At 48.8% G+C, this 18,392-nt stretch overlaps 1 protein-coding gene across 1 annotated transcript; it reads right to left on the bottom strand.

Annotated features, from left to right (window-relative positions):
- Positions 1-514: 514 nt before the first annotated feature.
- On the bottom strand, positions 515-6,560 carry LOC120928055 (cystatin-A-like). The gene is made up of 3 exons (XM_040339133.1): positions 6,443-6,560; positions 4,940-5,041; positions 515-944 (listed from the first exon to the last, which is right to left on the bottom strand). The coding sequence occupies exons 1-3, from the start codon at positions 6,521-6,523 to the stop codon at positions 705-707; spliced, it is 423 nt and encodes a 140-aa protein (XP_040195067.1). The 5' UTR covers positions 6,524-6,560; the 3' UTR covers positions 515-704.
- Between the last annotated feature and the right edge of the window lie 11,832 nt (positions 6,561-18,392).

Raw genomic sequence — 18,392 nt, 5'->3', positions numbered from 1 at the left:
AGTGATAGGCAATCCTACAGGTAAGTCTGGTGTGCAGCCAGTTGACATGGATGCCAGCCGCCCAGCAGAGGGGGTGCAAGGAAAACCACCAGCGTGGAATGCAGGACCCGGATGTGATGTCAACAGGTAGTGACCGGGGCAACAGGTGTCCGGAAGTGACAAAAAAAAAAAATAAAAAAAAGGGGGGGGGGGTAGGACGCGTTTCATAACATGCAATTGGCACCATCTTTATGCCAATCTGCACAGCGTGACAATTGCACATGATTCAAAACCCGGACTGTCTGGGTGAATTTCAGACAGGTAGCAACCCTAATAAACCCCCCCCCCCCAAATGTGTACTTCCCAAGTGGTAGAGAGAGCCTAGGCAAGAAAAGCAGAAGTGCTGTTCTGCAGTGGTAAAAATGGAGCATTTCAATTATGTGAGGGGGGTGGGGAACCAGAATAAAGTTGGAAGCTCAAATGGAGTCAAGATTTGCACATTTAGATGCATTTGCAAATTTAGGCAACAAAAAAAACCCTTCCAAAATATTTTATTGTATTTCTCAGTTGACATTCCAATGAGCAAGAGAACACTGAACAGGATTTTATGAATACATATTATCAATGTTAAATACACGGTTGGTGTTCAGGCTTAAAGTCAAGACCGCTCAGTCCACAATAAAATGTTGTGCGTTGTCAGCCAAGTGCATTTCTGGAAGATCAGATCATGCCTTTTCAGGTTCTTTAACCCCTTGTTCCTGGTCCTTTGAGTTTAAAGAAGGAGGGGCTGAGGCGTTTTTTGAACATGTGACCACTACTTGACCCTCATCTTTAGCTTTAAAAAGCTCCAGCTTATCATCCTTGGTCTTATCCGCCTGGAAAGACTCCAAAGTGGGTCCCTCATCTGAACCAGGCAGAGGTACGAAGACTCGAGCGTGGATATAAGTGTCCTCTCCGGTGTCCACCTGAAGACAGAAAAAAGATTATAGCACAATCGTGCATTTTCATCAATATGAATGAGTTCTACCAGATGATCAGTTTTCAGATGCCTGGGGGCTACTTAGTTTGTCATTCCTTACCCTACGGGAACTTGCAAAGGACATGAATGTAAGCTCCTTTCACTACTGTGTACCCCCTCTCCACAACTGCACCCCTTTACATTACACAGCACTCTGCGCCTCTCAATCCCTTTACATTACACTGCACCACACAGCTCTGGATGCCTGTAGGTTACACAGACACTCCCTTTAACAGTTCTGGACCCCCTGCATGTTACAGACCCCCTAATGTAACTCAGAACACACATGGAGAGCCCGAGGTAGCGGCTTTGAAGGGAGGGGGGTGAGAGCCAAACCTGAGCCGGTCGGCACATCCGGGACCGGCCCAACGATCCCCCTTCTCTCCGTGGTCGTGGCTCCGATCAGTCTCGGGCAGCAGCTGTCACAGCCGAGCAGAGTGAAGCCGTCTCCCCCTCCTCCTGCATGCAGAGCACCGTGTCAACATGGAGGGGGAGGTGGCTTCACTCAGCCCCTCTGCAAAGCCACTACCTGCTCGGGCACTCCATGCGTGTTCTGTGACCTCTGCCTAAACCTGCAACGCAGGGCTCCAGCCCGACACCCCCCTAGTGTGTGACACCCGGTGCGGCCCCCCGCATTACATCACTGGGCAGCTGATCAATTTTACAGCGGGGGGGGGGGGAAGACCAAGCTCTTCTGGTGCAGACTGATGTGATGGGAGTAGTGGCATCATGCTAGAATTTTAGAGCTATAGCAAGCCCAGGAGGGAGAGATGCTGTGACCCATGTGTGATTGGTGGTAGAGAAACCAGGGTGTGAAAGTGCAGTGGCTGGGTAGGTGGATCGAGGCATGAGGGCAGAAACATAGGATTACGTGTTGAGCGGAAGACAGCAGTGTGGGATGAGGCTAAGGAATGGGAGACTGCAGCATGAGTTGGGGTGGTAACCAGCAGCACAAGATGAGGGGTGTAGAGCAGGGGGACCCACAGTGTTGGCTGGGGAAAGTGAAGGAGCAAAAGGGACCCACACAGTGTTGAATGAGCAAGTGGATATGGTTGCAGAGGAATAGCACTGAACCTGGAGGCAGAGGGAAAGATCAGACAGGGGTTGGTGGTCGGCTGATATCTGGAGAACACTGAGCCTGGAGGCAGCAGGGTTGATGGTACGGTATTGTCATGATCCAGCCAAGTGGGAGTAGATCTTGATCAGGCCCGGACTGGCCATAGGGCAAATGCCTGGTGGGCCGCAGGCATGTCACATCTCCCCCCCAGTCAGGGGCGTACCAATAGGGTGGCGGCGGGGGCGGTCCGCCCCAGGTACCACACATTGAAGGGGTGTCAGTGGCCGAGTGACTTCACTATGTGGGGTGCAGTCCATACCTGAGTCGGGTGATACTGTCTAATCATCCCAAGGCATCCCTGCTGGGTCTGGCTGCTCCATTTCCCTTTAGGTGTTTTTTAGAACACCCCCATCGCCGCGGCCGCAATGGACTAGTCCAGATCGTCCACTCGTTTTATTGACTGAATTCCCTCCTGCTAGCTCCGCCTCCACCCACCACTGCGGCCCCAGCCTGTGTCTGTCATCTCTCTCCGCTGGGGCGGCTCGGCTGCTGCTTTCACATACAGACACAGGCAGTGAGGCAGGATCAGGAATCAAATCCATCTGGACCTCCCAAGTTACTCCCTAGCAGAGGCTGAGTCTGAGAGCCTGAGGCTGGACAACAGTGGTGAGGGGGGGGGAGTTTGGGGGGGTGTTGTATGAAGAAGAGCCTGGAGGAGTGTGTCTGCCTGCTCTGCCAAACTGTGTGTGCGCTGACCTGATTTGAGGGGGGTGTTTGCTGTGTCTACCACCCCCTGCCATGTGTACAACTAGCACTGTATGTAGCTGACTTGATTTAGGGGGGGGGGGGGTGATTACTGTGTCTACCACCCCCTGCCATGTGTACAACTAGCACTGTATGTAGCTGACTTGATTTGGGGGGGGGGGGGGTGATTTATGTGTCTACCACCCCCTGCCATGTGCACAACTAGCACTGTATGTAGCTGACTTGATTTGGGGGGGGGGGGTGATTTATGTGTCTACCACCCCCTGCCATGTGCACAACTAGCACTGTATGTAGCTGACTTGATTTTGGGGGGGGTGATTACTGTGTCCGCCACCCCCTGCCATGTGTACTAGCACTGTATGTAGCTGACCTGATTTTGGGGGGGGTGATTACTGTGTCCGCCACCCCCTGCCATGTGCACAACTAGCACTGTATGTAGCTGACTTGATTTAGGGGGGGGTGATTGCTGTGTCTACCACCCCCTGCCATGTGTACAACTAGCACTGTATGTAGCTGACCTGATTTGGGGGGGGGGTGATTACTGTGTCCGCCACCCCCTGCCATGTGTAGTAGCACTGTATGTAGCTGACCTGATTTGGGGGGGGGGGGTGATTACTGTGTCCGCCACCCCCTGCCATGTGTACTAGCACTGTATGTAGCTGCCCCAGGGCTGTCTTAATGAGAGGGCATACTGGGCACTGCCCAGGGGCCCCAGTTGCATGGGGGCCCCTGCTCTTTCCCCAAAGCAGCTGTTCCTTGGGCCCCGGGCTGCCCCTCTACATCCCAGATATCCCTCCAGCACTCTGACCCCTCTTCACCCTAGATATCCCCTACCTACTTGATGTCTGTTTACCTGCATTGTCTCTATTGTAGGGGCCCCAGAGCATTGCTTTGCCCAGGGGCCCATGATGCTATTAAGACGGCCCTGATTTGGGGGGGGGGTGATTACTGTGTCCGCCATCCCCTGCCATGTGGATAGTGTAACACTGTAGCTGACCTGATTGGGAGGGTTGCAAAAAAAGCAGTATTATCTGTTCAGTAAATGTTATAAATAATTGAAATAGGTTTAAGTAAGTTAATAACTTTATTTTCCAAGGTTTTTTCTTTTTTTAAGTTGATGTAAAGTTTACAAATTTGTGCAATAAATGTTCTTGAAAACATGAAAAAAAAAATGTGGGTGTTTTTCCAGGTAAACGTTGGGGGGGGGGGGGGTGCCAGATGTAGGATCCGCCCCGGGTGCCAAATGCTCTAGGTACGCCCCTGCCCCCAGTGCACTCTCAGATGCGAGTCGGAGCCGCACTCGAGTGACACAAGTCGGCACATCAGGGGGCCCCGAGAGCCGCAAGAATCCCCTTCTCTCTGGCACGGACGGTGGCCACGGCTCTGATCAGTCTCGGCTGTCTCACACAGCCAAGCAGCGTAAAGCCGCCTCCCCCCCCCCCCCCCCCCATGTCTACACAGGGGGAGGGGACCCGACACGCAGTCCCTCGCTAATCTGAGGTACATTATGGGTCTAAAGGGGGGGGGGGGGGGTATTTGTAACAAACTGTGTAATGTAAAGGGATCCAGAGGTACAAGGTGCTGTAACCCCACATCCCATCATTAACTGGCTCTGCAATTGTCAGACTTTCCGACAACAAATGTTGGATGGTCATGCTCTCAAATTGTCCAACAAAATGTGTTCGGTCGGATTATCGGATCGTGTGTACACAAGTCCGGACTAAAATCCAAAGTACAAACACGCATGCTCCAAACCAATGCTACCCATCAGCCAACATTAGCAGAAGTTGCCCAAAGAGTGGCGCTAAAAAAGCAGAAAAAAAAAAACTTAATTTCATGAATGTTGGCTGAACAATTTCTGCCATCTGTATGCAGAACAAGTTCAAGGCCAATGCCCTTTGGTCAAAAATCCACCGATTTGTCTGATGGAAGTCTGATCGTGTGTACGAGGCTTCAGACTGACAATGTTGCATAAAACCCAAATCATCTCATTTAAAGTCCCAAAACCTCCCCCTCGTCTATCCATTTACAGGGATGGAGGCCTGTGGTAGTTCCATCATGTGCCTCATGTCCCAACCCTATCCCCCGCGCCTTCTTTTTTTTAAAACCCAAACCATTACCTTGAAAAAGTAATTTGTCCCGGCAACAACCTGAGTACTGACGAGGATCGCCTTAAATTTCCCAGGGTTTGTTCCTGACTTCTTCTCATACTGTTCCTTCACCTGGGGAAAAATATCAATAGAAATATCATAAAGTAAAAGCATAAACACAAATTTTAATGAATGCAAGAGAATTTAATGTCAACATGCAAAGCTGTGTCCACTTTAACCACTTGCCGGCCACCAGTGGCGGCTGGTGCTCAAAATATTTGGGAGCACAAACGAAAAAAAACAACAAATTGCAGCCACTGTGCCATCAATTGTCACCACTGTGCCCAGTAAAATGCACTTACCTTACTCGACACACACACACACACACACTTAAGACCCGGACCAATATGCAGGTTAATGACCAGGCCCTTTTTGCGATTCAGCACTGCATCACTTTGACAATTGCGCGGTCGTGTGACTCAAACAAATTTTTTTTAATATAAATATAAATAGCAGGACACCGGTGGCAATCGACTACACAGGGGGGGGGGGGGGGGGGGGTTGTTGGGAGAGGACTGGGTCACTCACAACCCAGATCTTAAAGGGGAGGTTCATCCTAAAACTACTTTCTAGTATTACAATGTCCCGACACATTACAATACAATTATGCCTATATTTTTATGCTGTACATACCTCAGTACAGCTAATTCCCCCACGGCTTCCGGGTTGCGAATCCTGCGGGAGTGGGCATTCCTAACTTGCTGGTGATTGACGTGATGACCAAAAACAAGCTCCACCCATCGCGTAAGCTGTGTCACGATTGCCGAAAGGAGCCAAACGGCGGTGTGCAGGCGCAGCATAGCGCCGACTCGCCGTTCGGCTTCTTTCGGCAATCGTGACGCAGCTTATGCAACAGGTGGAGCTTGTTTTTGGTCATCACGTCAATCACCAGCAAGTTAGGAACGCCCACTCCCGCAGGATTCGCAACCCGGAAGCCGTGGGGGAAATTAGCTGTACCGAGGTATGTACAGCATAAAAAGCATTATTGTAATGCGTCGGAACATTGTAATACTAGAGAGTAGTTTTAGGATGAACCCCCGCTTTAAAGACATACATGTACGCCCTTGTGCCCAACCGTGCCAGTCTGACATTTAGTCATGCGGCGGTCCTCAAGCGGTTAAAGGGCCATCCCATGTACAATATACATTGACAGCCATTGGGAATTACATTACTTCTTCCATTGTAAACCACAAGACCAATTCACAATGCCCAGCTAATAGAAATCCATTGTAGTTCCTTTATAGGGCCCATTCACTCCAATAGCCACTCATGATACACACTGGCCTACATTGTTACAATACATTGCAGAGTTTACAAAAATAATCATTCATCTCCATACTGACACATTGTAATTCCAGACACTTGTATGGAGAGCACAGGAAACACAGGGATGAATTGTTATCTCAGGATCCCAACGCCGATCATCACCCCCGGTGCTAACAAGTCCTTAGGATTGGATCCCCGACCACTTACCTTGTCCAGGATGGATTGATCCTCTTCAGTAGGTTCCCTGGGCTCACCCATTCCTCCAAGTACTGCCTTCTCTTCACTCATCTTTCCAAAGATCTCACAAGACTGATCCCCATCAGAGAGTACCTGGGATTATATACCTGAGGGCCGTACCATTCCACAGAGAGGGCGGGGGTGTCCAATAATCACCACACCCTGCAGGCGATGGGCCATTCTCAGGAGAAAACTGATACTAGAGGATGGAAATGATTCCGTACAAATCTTGGGCCAGATTCACAGCGGAGATACGACGGAGTATCTCTCAGAGTATCTATGCGACTCATTCATAGAATCAGTTACGCATAGATATCCCTAAGATCCGATAGGTGTAATTGTTTTACACTGTCGGATCTTAGGATGCAGTACCGCGGCCGCCGCTGGGGGGAGTTTGCGTCGTAAACCAGCGTCGGTATGCAAATTAGGAGTTACGGCGATCCACGACGGATTTTCGCGTTCGCTACGTCGCCGCTAGTCTAGTTTCCCGTTGCAAAATTAGTCGTCGTTTTTGGTGCCTTAACTTTACACAGCAATCGTATTGCTGTATAAAGTATGGCCGTCGTTCCCGCGTCGAAATTTAAAAATTCACGTCATTTGCGTAAGCCGTCCGGGAATACGGAATTACACTACGCGCATCGCCGTTCGAAAAAATGACGTCACTTCACGCAAAGCACGGAGGGAGTTACGAAACGGAGCATGCGCAGTAGGTCCGGCGCGGGAGCGCGCCTAATTTAAATGCCACATGCCCATTTAAATTACGCGGGCTTACGCCGGAGGCCGCCGGCGTAGTTTTCATCGCAAGTGCTTTGTGAATCAGGCACTTGCGATGAAAACTTGCGGCGGTGTAACGTATCTACGATACGTTACGCCGCCGCACTTCTACCTGAATCTGGCCCTTTGTGATTGCTGCAACAAAGTCTGTGCTGAGAAAAGTATTTTTTATATTCTTCACCCCCAGCCCCCAATTAATCAGTGGAATGGTACGAGCCGCATGTGGAGGTAAATTTTAGGGCGGCACGCGGCTCCCTGGTTTTACTGCCCCCTTTCCTGGACCTCCCACCTCATGTAAAACATACAGGTGATCAGAGATGTATATATGGGGCAACAAAAATTGAACCCCCCCCCCCCCCGTCACATGTGTAGCGCCTGGTTACTTTGGAGTACCGGTGCTAGTTAAATTTAGAGGGAGATCAGAGTGTAGTTAACCACTTAAGGACCGCCTCCTGCAGATATACGTCGGCAGAATGGCACGGCTGGGCACAGGCACGTACCTGTACATCCCCTTTAAGTGCGGCCATGGGACCCGCCGACCTGATCACCCGCCGGTGTCCCGCGATCAGTCACAGGAGCTGAAGAACGGGGAGAGGTGAGTGTAAACACACCTTCCCCGTTCTTCACAATGGCAGCTTCATTGATCGTGTGTTCCCTGATATAGGGAAACACGATCAATGACGTCACACACTCAGCCCCGCCCCCCTACAGTTAGAAAAACATATGAGGTCACACATAACCCCTACATAACTCCTAAACTGCAATTGACATTTTCACAGTAATCAGAGCATTTTTATAGCATTTTTTGCTGTGAAAATGACAATGGTCCCAAAAATTTGTCAAAATTGTCCGATGTGTCCGCCATAATGTCGCAGTCACGAAAAAATCGCTGATTAGTAGTAAAAAAAAAAAAAATATTAATAAAAATGTCATAAATCTATCCTCTATTTTGTAAATGCTATACATTTTGCGCAAACCAATCGTTAAACGCTTATTGCGATTTTATGTGTCAAAATTGTCCGAAGTGTCCGCCATAATGTCGCAGTCACAAAGAAATCGATGATCGCCGCCATTAGTAGTAAAAAAAAAAAGAATAATTTATAAAAATGCAATAAAACTATCCCCTATTTTGTAAAACGCTATAAATTTTGCGCAAACCAATCGATAAACGCTTATTGCGATTTTTTTTACCAAAATAGGTAGAAGAATACGTATCGGCCTAAACTGAGGGAAAAAAATAAATTTTTATATATTTTTGGGGGATATTTATTATAGCAAAAAGAAAAAAATATTGTTTTTTTTTTTTTCAAAATTGTCGCTCTATTTTTGTTTATAGCGCAAAAAATAAAAACCGCAGAGGTGATCAAATACCACCAAAAGAAAGCTCTATTTGTGGGGAAAAAAAGGACGCCAGTTTTGTCTGGGAGCCACGTCGCACGCCGCGCAATTGTCAGTTAAAGCGACGCAGTGCCGAATCGCAAAAAGGGGCCCGGTCCTTTACCTGCATAAAGGTCCGGGTCTTAAGTAGTTAAACTCTGATCCAAATTGCTATGTTCAAAACAGGGTCTCTGTCTCAGCTTGGCTGTGCTGTGGGCTCATTCTGCGGTGCTGGGGTGTTCTTCCCACCCCTGTGCAGTAGATGGCAGCAGTGGAGTCAAGGTTTGGGTGCTCTTCCCCAGCAGCCAATCAGGAGGGTTGGGCCTCGCTGTGCATGCTGGGGAGGGTATTTATGGGACAGCCGCCATTGGTTCTGGGTCTTCTTCGTCCAGTGTGGCACCCACCTTTAGGGTGGCCACATCACGGCGCCCCACGGCGCTAAAAATAGCGGCGCTATACCGTCGGATTTGCCATGTGATTCGGCTGCTAGCGGTGCGGTATTAACCCCCGCTAGCGGCCAATAAAGGGTTAATACCGCCCGCAATGTGCCCCCTAGTGGTTAACTCATAAACTGCAATTGACATTTTCACAGTAATCAGGGCATTTTTATAGCATTTTTTGCTGTGAAAATGCAATGGTCCCAAAAATGTGTCAAAATTGTCCGATGTGTCCGCCATAATGTCGCAGTCATGATTGCCCCCTGTGTGTGTAAACACACAGCTCCCAGTCCTGTCAGGGGAGAAATGACTGACCGTCTGTTCATACAATGTATGAACAGAAGATCAGTCATTTCCCCTAGTGAGTCCACCCCCCCTACAGTTAGAACACACCCAGGGAACATACTTAACCCCTTCCCCGCCCCCTAGTGTTAACCCCTTCCCTGCCAGTGGCATTTTTACTGTAATCCAATGCATTTTTATAGCACTGATCGCTATAAAAATGCCAATGGTCCCAAAAATGTGTCAAAAGTGTCCGCCATAATGTCGCAGTACCGAAAAATAAATCGCTGATCGCCGCCATTACTAGTAAAAAATATATTTGATGCTTGATCCTTGGCTTGCACCTGACTTCTCTCCGCCTGCTTCCTGCATCTGATCCCCGCCTGGCTACTGGACTTGTCTATCTTGCTCCCTAAACTTGACACTGATTCTGGACTGATTTCCTGTGGTGACCCCTGGCTTGGCTCCCGACTCCGCTATCCAGTCTGTCCTCCGGTTCCTGCTTCCTGGACCACCCAAGCACGCCTGTCTCCAGTTTCAGCTTCCCGACAACCGTGCTTCGGTGGTGTGCTGCGCTCGGCCACAAGGGGAGCCCTCCTAGCATCTCGGACTTCCACCAAGTTCCTGACAATGGCTCCCTTTAAGAATCCTTCAGTGCCGGCCCAAGACATTGCGCTGCCTGGGACCAATAATGAAATGCTGCCCCCCCCCCCCAGAAAAAAAATCACGCCAACCAAAAGGCCCCCACATTCATTATTTTATATCATGATAACTAAAAGGGGACCCGTCATGGCTCTATACATGTATAAAGGAGTATAAAGAGGACCTGTCATTGCTCTATACATGTATAAAGAGGACCTGTCATAGCTCTATAGATGTATAAAGAGGACCTGTCATGGCTCTATACATGTATAAAGGAGTATAAAGAGGGCCTGTCATGGCTCTATAGATGTATAAAGAGGACCTGTCATGGCTCTATACATGTATAAAGGAGTATAAAGAGGACCTGTCATGGTAAAGAGGACCTGTCATGGCTCTATACATGTATAAAGGAGTATAAAGAGGACCTGTCATGGCTCTATACATGTATAAAGGAGTATAAAGAGGACCTGTCAAGGCTCTATACATGTATAAAGGAGTATAAAGAGGACCTGTCATGGTAAAGAGGACCTGTCATGGCTCTATAAATGTATAAAGGAGTATAAAGAGGACCTGTCATGGCTCTATACATGTATAAAGGAGTATAAAGAGGACCTGTCATGGCTCTATACATGTATATAGAGGACCTGTCATTACTCTTTACATGTAAAGGAATATCAAGAGGACCTGCCATGACTCTATACATGTATATAGGACTATAAAGAGTACTTGTCATGGCTCTATACATGTATAAAGGAGTATAACGAGGGCCTGTCATGGCTCTATAGATGTCTAAAGAGAACCTGTCATGGCTCTATACATGTATATAGAGGACCTGTCGAGACTTTTTACATGTAAAGGAATATAAACAGGACCTGCCATGGCTCTATAAATGTATATAGGAGTATAAAGAGGACCTGTCATGGCTCTATACATGTATAAAGGAGTATAACGAGGGCCTGTCATGGGCTCTATACATGTATCCAGGAGTATAAAGGGACCTGTGAATTGCCGGCGGCCACAATGTCTTTTTGCGCAAACTAATCAATGTACGCTAATTGTGTTTTTTTTTTTAGTACCAAAAATATGTAGAAGAATACACATTGGCCTAAACTGAAGAAAATCGTTTATTTTTCTAAATTTTTTGGGATATTTATTATAGCAAAAAGTTAAAAAATATATATATTTATAGCACAACAAATAAAAACCGCAGAGGTGATCAAATATCACCAAAAGAAAGCTCTATTTGTGGGAAAAAAAGGACATCAATTTAATTTGGGTAGCGGAGCTGGCGGAACGGGCTGGCAGGCATCAGTATGCTGCCCCCCTAAAAGCGCTGCCTGGTACCCATGGTACCACCCGGTCCCATCATAGGGCCGGCCCTGCCTTGACCAACAGCTGATGGCAACAGCTCAGTCAGCATTCAACAGAAAATAAATCCCGGCAATGAGATCCAAAAAGCCTTTATTGAATAAAACGATAGAAAGCACAGCAAGGCAGGGGAGGGAAGGGGTCAACGCGTTTCATATTTACATTGTGTTTTATCTAAAGCCATCAGCTCAGTCAGCATTCCAGGAGTACACGGTGATAGCGCCATCAGCACGCAAGGTAAACATTTGCTGAATGATTCTAGCTTTCCAAATTCTTTAGTTTGCCTTTAACCACTTAAGGACCGCCGCACGACTCTATACGTCGGTAGAAGGGCACGGCTGGGCACATGGACGTATATCTACGCCCCCTTTAAGAGCCCAGCCGTGGGTCGGGAGCTCGCCCCGCCGTTGGGGCGCTCGCGACCCGGTCCGAAGCTCCGTGACCGCGGGACCCGCGGACCCGATTGCCGCGGGTGTCCTGCGATCGGGTCACAGGAGCTGAAGAACGGGGAGAGGTGAGTGTAAACAAACCTTCCCCGTTCTTCTCTGTGGCAGTGTCAGTGATCGTCTGTTCCCTGATACGATGATCGGTGACGTCACACGTCCAGCCCCGCCCGCTTACAGTAAGAAACACACATGAGGTCACACTTAACCCCTTTAGTGCCCCCTAGTGGTCAACCCCTTCACTGCCATTGTCATTTTCACAGTAATCAGTGAATTTTTATAGCACTTTTCGCTGTGAAAATGACAATGGGGTGGATTCAGTAAGCAATTGCGTCTGCGTAACCATAGTTGCGCCGGCGTATCGACTGCTCCTGATTCAGAAAGGTCGATACGCCGACTGCAGCCTAAGATATGACTGGCATAAGGCTCTTATGCCAGTCATATCGTAGGCTGCATTCTTACGATGGCCGCTAGGTGGCGTTCCCGTAGTGGTCAGCGTAGAGTATGCAAATTGCATACTAACGCCGATTCGCAACCGTACGCGCGCCCTGCGTACGCAGTTTACGGCGTTTGCGTTCGTCGGGTTCCGCGTAAGGCTGCTCCTGCTATTAGCAGGGGCAGCCAATGCTAAGTATACCCGTCGTTCCCGCGTCGCGATGTTTGAAAATTACGTCGTTTGCGTAAGTGAATCGTGAATGGCGCTGGATGCCATTTACGTTCACGTTAAAGCAAATGATGTCCTTGCGACGTCATTTGCCGCAATGCACGTCGGGAAAGTTTCCCGACGGAGCATGCGCACTACGTTCGGCGCGGGAACGCGCCTAATTTAAATGATCCACGCCCCCTACGGGATCATTTAAATTACGCGCGCTTACGCCGGCCATTTTTACGGAGCGCCCACGCAAATTACGAAGCTACTGCTTCGTGAATGAAGCGTAGCGCAGGTAATTTACGAAGGCGCAGCATTAAAACGGTACGCTGCGCCTCCGTAAAAGGGCGCAAGTCGTACATAATGGTCCCAAAAATGTGTTAAAAGTGTCCGAAGTGTCCGCCATAATGTCGCAGTCATGAAAAAAAACGCTGATCGCCGCCATTAGTAGGAAAAAAAATATATTAATAAAAATGCCATAAAACTATCCCCTATATTGTAAACGCTATAAATTTTGCGCAAACCAATCGATAAACGCTTATTGCGATTTTTTTACCAAAAATATGTAGAAGAATACGTATCGACCTAAACTGAGGGAAAAAAATGTTTTTTTTATATCTTTTTTGGGGTATATTTATTATAGCAAAAAGTAAAAAATATTACATTTTTTTCAAAATTGTCACTCTTTTTTCGTTTATATATTTTATTTCTATTTTATATTTTCTATATTTTATTTTGTCTTTTTGACCCCGCCTCTCTCCATAAAGAGGACCTGTCAAGATAGATTCCTATCACAAGGGATATTTACATTCCTTGTAATTATAGGAATAAAAGTGATAAAAAAATTAAGTAAAACAAAAAAAAAAATTTAAAACGCCCCTGTCCCGGTCGCTCGCGCTCAGAAGCGAACGTGCACGTAAAAGTCCCGCCCACACATGTAAATGCCGCTCAAACCACACATGTGAGGTATCGCCACGTGCGTTAGAGCGTGTGCAACAATTCTAGCACTAGACCTCCTCTGTAACTTTAAACTGGTAACCTGCAAAAAAAAAAATCGAGCCGTATCTTTGTGAGGGCGTAGCGTATCCTATTTACGCTACGCCTCCGCAACTTGGAAAGGCACGTGCAGTATTCACAAAGCACTTGCTCCGTAAGTTGCAGCGGCGTAGCGTAAATTGGCTGGCGTAAGCCCGCCATTTTTAAAATAGGCAGGTAGGGGGCGTGTTGTATGTAAATGAATCGTGACCCCACGTAAATGACGCGCCTAACGAACGGAATCGGTCCCGAAGAGGAAGGAGGCACGTCTGCCTCCTCTGTGCCGCAAGTAACCCCTGCCAGTACCCCCTGCTAGTGCCACCTGCAAGTGCCCACCAGTGCCATCTATGAAAAACCAATGAGTGCCACCTATCAATGCCCACCAGTGCCACCTATCAATGCCTCATCAGTGCCACCTAGCAGTGCTGCCTATCAGTGCCCATTACTGCCAACCATCAGTGCCCATCACTGCCAGCTATCAGTGCCACCTTTTAGTGCCACCTCTCAGTGCCCACCAGTGCCACCTATCAATGGCCTTCAGTGCCGCCTTATCAGTGCCACCTCTCAGTGCCCACCAGTGCCGCCTATCAGTGCCCACCAGTGCCGCCTTATCGGTGCCCATCAGTGCCCATCAGTGCCTATAAGTGCAGCACATCAGTGCAGCCCATCAGTGTGCCCATCAGTGCAGCCCATAGGTGCCCATCATTGTGTCCATCAGTGCCCATCAGTGCAGCCTCATCAGTGCCCATCAGTGCAGCACATCAGTGCCCATCAGTGCAGCCCATCGGTGCCCATCAGTGCAGCCCATAGGTGCCCATCAGTGCAGCCTTATTAGCGTACATCAATGAAGGAGAAAAATTACCCTTTTGCAAAATTTTATAACAAAATGTAAAAAAACATATAATTAAAAAAAGATATATATATATTTTTCACATTACCGTATTTATCGGCGTATACCGCGCACTTTGTTGCCCTGAAAATCAGGGCAAAATCGTGGGTGCACGATATACGCCGATACCCGCTTTCCCGCGCCAAGTTTGAATACTGCGCCGGCATATACCGAGCGCAGTACACTCGTGTATAGTCGGGCAGTCTCGGCTCCTCTCGCGATGACATCCTGGACGTACAGGACGTGAGCGCGACAGTAGCCGAGCCTGCCCGAGTGTACTGCGCTCGGTATATGCCGGCGCAGTATTCAAACTTGGCGCGGGAAACGAGCGAGAAGGACGCCGCAGAAGGACGCCGGACCCGACGAAGAGGACACCCGAAGCCGGGGTGCGCGCTATACGCGGGAGTGCGCTGTACCCCAATAAATACGGTAATTAAAAAAACGCAGAGGTGATCAAATACCACCAAAAGAAATCTCTATTTGTGGGAAAAAATGATAAAAATTTAATTTGGGTACAGCGTTGTATGACCGCGCAATTGTCATTCAAAGTGCGTCAGCGCTGAAAGCTGAAAATTGGTCTGGGCAGGAAGGGGGGGGGGTTTAAGTGGCCGGTAAGCAAAGGGTTAAGTAAAGTGACTGAAGTTTTATTGTCTCGTTGCAGTTGCTAGTAAAAGTGCTTTTCTGACAATCAGTTGCCGGGTGTAATCATTGTTAGACACCCCCGCCTTCCCTGTAGAATGGGATAGCCCTCAGATATAAGATCCCATGTAACGACCTGGTGTGCCGACCTGGGGAGAAGAGCCTGGAAATGAGTGATGAGGATGACCAGAGTAGTGATTGTTCTTGTTGTTCATCGTTGGACTCGGGACTGTGTGAGATCAAGCCGGGGGATGAAGAAGTGCAAGCTCTTTGTGACAAGGTAGGCAGTTGGCCAACCCATTCTTTTTTTATATATATAAAGTTCCACTATAGAGGTGCCCTGAGGGTACCTAATTTTCCGACCTGAGCCTAGAGATGCCACCTCATCTCTTTAGGTTCTGAGACTAATTAAGGTTGTAATTAACCACTTCAATACCAGGCAACAACACCCCCTTCCTGCCCAGGCCAATTTTCAGCTTTTTAAATGGCAATTGCGCGGTCGTGCTACACTGTACCCAAACAGAATTTGTATCACTTTGTTCCCACAAACGGAGCTTTCTTTTGGGGGTATTTCATCACCTCTGCCTTTTTTTTGCTAAACAAGTAAAAAAAAAAAAAAAAAAAAGGCCGAAAATTTGGAGATTTTTTTTCCCCTTTTGTTTCTGTTATAACATTTTGTAAATAAGTACCGTATTTATCGGCGTATACCGCGCACTATTTTGCCCTGAAAATCAGGGCAAAATCGTGGGTGCGCGATATACGCCGATACCTGCTTTCCCGCGCTGCGCCGGCGTCCTTCTGCCGCGTCCTCCCCGCTCGTTTCCCGCTTTCCCGCGCCGAGTTTGAATACTGCGCCGGCATATACCGAGCGCAGTACACTCGCATATAGTCGGGCAGTCTCGGCTACACTCGCGCTCACGTCCTGTACGTCCCGGACGTCAGCGCGAGAGTAGCCGAGCGTTGCCGACTATACGCGAGTCTACTGCGCTCGGTATATGCCGGCGCAGTATTCAAACTCGGCGCGGGGAGGACGCCGCAGAAGGACGCCGGACCCGACGAAGAGGATGCCCGAAGCCGCAGACGGACGCCGGACCCGACGAGGCCGCCGATGGACGCCGCGCAAGACACCAAAACTGTAAGTACAAAAATATTTTTTTCACAGGAATTTCTGGGCAAATTTAGGGGTGCGCGCTATACGCGGGAGCGCGCTATACCCCAATAAATACGGTACGTTTTCTCATTCACTGATGGGTACTGATAAGGGGGCACCGATGAGGTGGCACTGATGAGGTGGCACCGATGAGGTGGCACCGACAATGGGCACTGATATGCGGCACTGGTAGGTGGCACTAATATGCAGCACTGATGGGAATTGGTAGGTCCACCAATGGGCACTCATAGCTGGCACTGGTGGACACTAATAGGCGACACTGATGGCCAGGGCAGGACTTAGGGTGGTGGGGGCCCCTGGGCTTGAGTGAGTGTTGATCGAAGGGGCCCCCTGGAGCTGAGAAGTGGGGGTTGCCGCCAATCAAAGTTGTCGAGTGGGCGGTGCCGCCAATCAAAGTAGCTGAGCGGGGGGGGGGGGGGTTGCAATCGTAGTTCTGAGGCATGGCTCTTCCAGCTTCCTCCTCCAGTGCTGCATGGCTCTTCCTGCTTCCTCCTCCCGTGGGGGCCCCCTATTGGGCGGGGCCCATGGGCTTAAGCCCAATGGTAAGTCCAGCCCTGCTGATGGCCACTGAGGCTTCCCTGACGGGTACTTGTGGGTGGCACTGATAGGCAGCACTGATACGTGGCACTGATGGGCACTGATATGCGGCACAGATAGATGTCGCTGATGGGCATCCCTGGTGGCACTGGCAGGCATTGTGGATGGGCACTGATTGGCAGCTGCCACGGCATTGATTGGCAGTTGCCTGGGCACTGATTGGCAAATCCCTTGTGGTCTAGGGTTGCACACCTGGTGGTCCAGTGTGGGTGGCCATTCCTGGTGGTCCTGGCGGCATCCTGGTGGTCCTGGGCAGGCATCCAAGAGAGGGCTGCGCTGATAAACAATCAGCACAGACCCCTCCTCGTCAGGAAAGCAGCCGATCGGCTCTCCTCTACTCATGTCTGTCAGACGCGAGTGAGGAAAAAGCCGATCAGCGGCTCTTCCTGTTTACATCGTGGTCAGCCGTGATTGGACATGGCTGATCACGTGGTTAAGGGAGGCTCCGTCAGAGGCTCTTTACCGAGATCGGTGTAGTGGTGTCAGACTGACACGTCGCACCACCAATCGACGTGTTGCACGCCCCCACGGCTGTTGTCCTGCTGGACGTCCTATAACGCCCAGTCAGGATAACTTACTCACCATCCGGCCATCATTCTGCTATAGGCCGGGCAGGAAGTGGTTAAACTCACATGGTGTCTTATCTGAATTAAATTAGCCTCAGAACCTGTGTAACTCATATGTGTTCGGGTTTAAAGGGATGAGGTGGCAACCCTACTTGAGCCACTTCATATCTAAGCTAAGCCATCTCCTCATCTGTGCTGTCCTTGGCCAGCCTCTCACAGACATTTTTTATTTATTTTTTTGGATAGAGCAAGGGAGGGTTTTAACCCCCTGTAAGGTTTTATTTTTTTTGCTATCTTTGTCCCATTTGGGAGATTTCCCTTCACTTCCTGTCCCATAGCCAAACAGGAAGTGAGGGGAAATCCGAGGAAATTAAAGGTAATCTCTTGGGGACCTCATTGGGATATTTTCCCTCCATTACTCTTCTGGGGAAAACCCAAAACCTGGGATTTTCTTTTACTTTTGTTTTCAATGATAATGGTAAACGGGGCAAATAGAGAGAGGAAATCATCCTGACAGGGGGCACAGGCAGCTATAAAAACTTTACAGGGGTTCTAATCCCTCTCCACTCTATCCCCCCCCCCCCCCCAAAAAAAAAAAAGTTTTGCCTTTAGTTATATTTTAAGTTTGTCCTGCATCATTATGGGTCTTGAATGAAGATACAGTGGAACCTCGGATTGCGAGTAACGCGGTTAACGAGCGTTTCGCAATACGAGCGCTGTATGTTAAAAAATCCTAACTCTGTTTTGCGAAAAAAAAGGGGGGTTGCTAGCCGGGCCTTGGGGACCTCTGGGCCCTTTAATAAAAAAAAAATATATAAAGAAAAAAAAATGTTATAAAAAAAAAAAGGGGGGTTGCCATCTGGGGCCCTGGGGACCTCCGGGCCCTTTAATAATTAAAAAAAATTATATAACAAAATGAGTTAACGAGCGTTTTACAAAACGAGCGCTGTATTTTAAAAAAAAATCCTAACTCTGTTTGCGAGTGTTGTCTCGCAAAACGAGCAGGGTTCAAGCCAAAGTGGTGTGCAGTACCGCGTTTGGCCTGATGTGG

This window comes from Rana temporaria, chromosome 2 (genome assembly GCF_905171775.1).
Source record: "Rana temporaria chromosome 2, aRanTem1.1, whole genome shotgun sequence".
NCBI classification, from domain to species: Eukaryota; Metazoa; Chordata; class Amphibia; order Anura; family Ranidae; genus Rana; species Rana temporaria.
This window is presented reverse-complemented; position numbering and strand designations above follow the sequence as displayed.

What these genes read in the sequence shown, in the direction of transcription:
- LOC120928055 (XM_040339133.1), bottom strand. Translation starts at nt 6,523, where the DNA reads ATGAGTGAAGAGAAGGCAGTACTTGGAGGAATGGGTGAGCCCAGGGAA. An exon ending in ATCAATCCATCCTGGACAAG is followed by an intron (nt 5,042 to 6,442) that starts GTAAGTGGTCGG and finishes ATTTTTCCCCAG; the next exon opens with GTGAAGGAACAGTATGAGAA. An exon ending in GGACAAATTACTTTTTCAAG is followed by an intron (nt 945 to 4,939) that starts GTAATGGTTTGG and finishes TTCTGTCTTCAG; the next exon opens with GTGGACACCGGAGAGGACAC.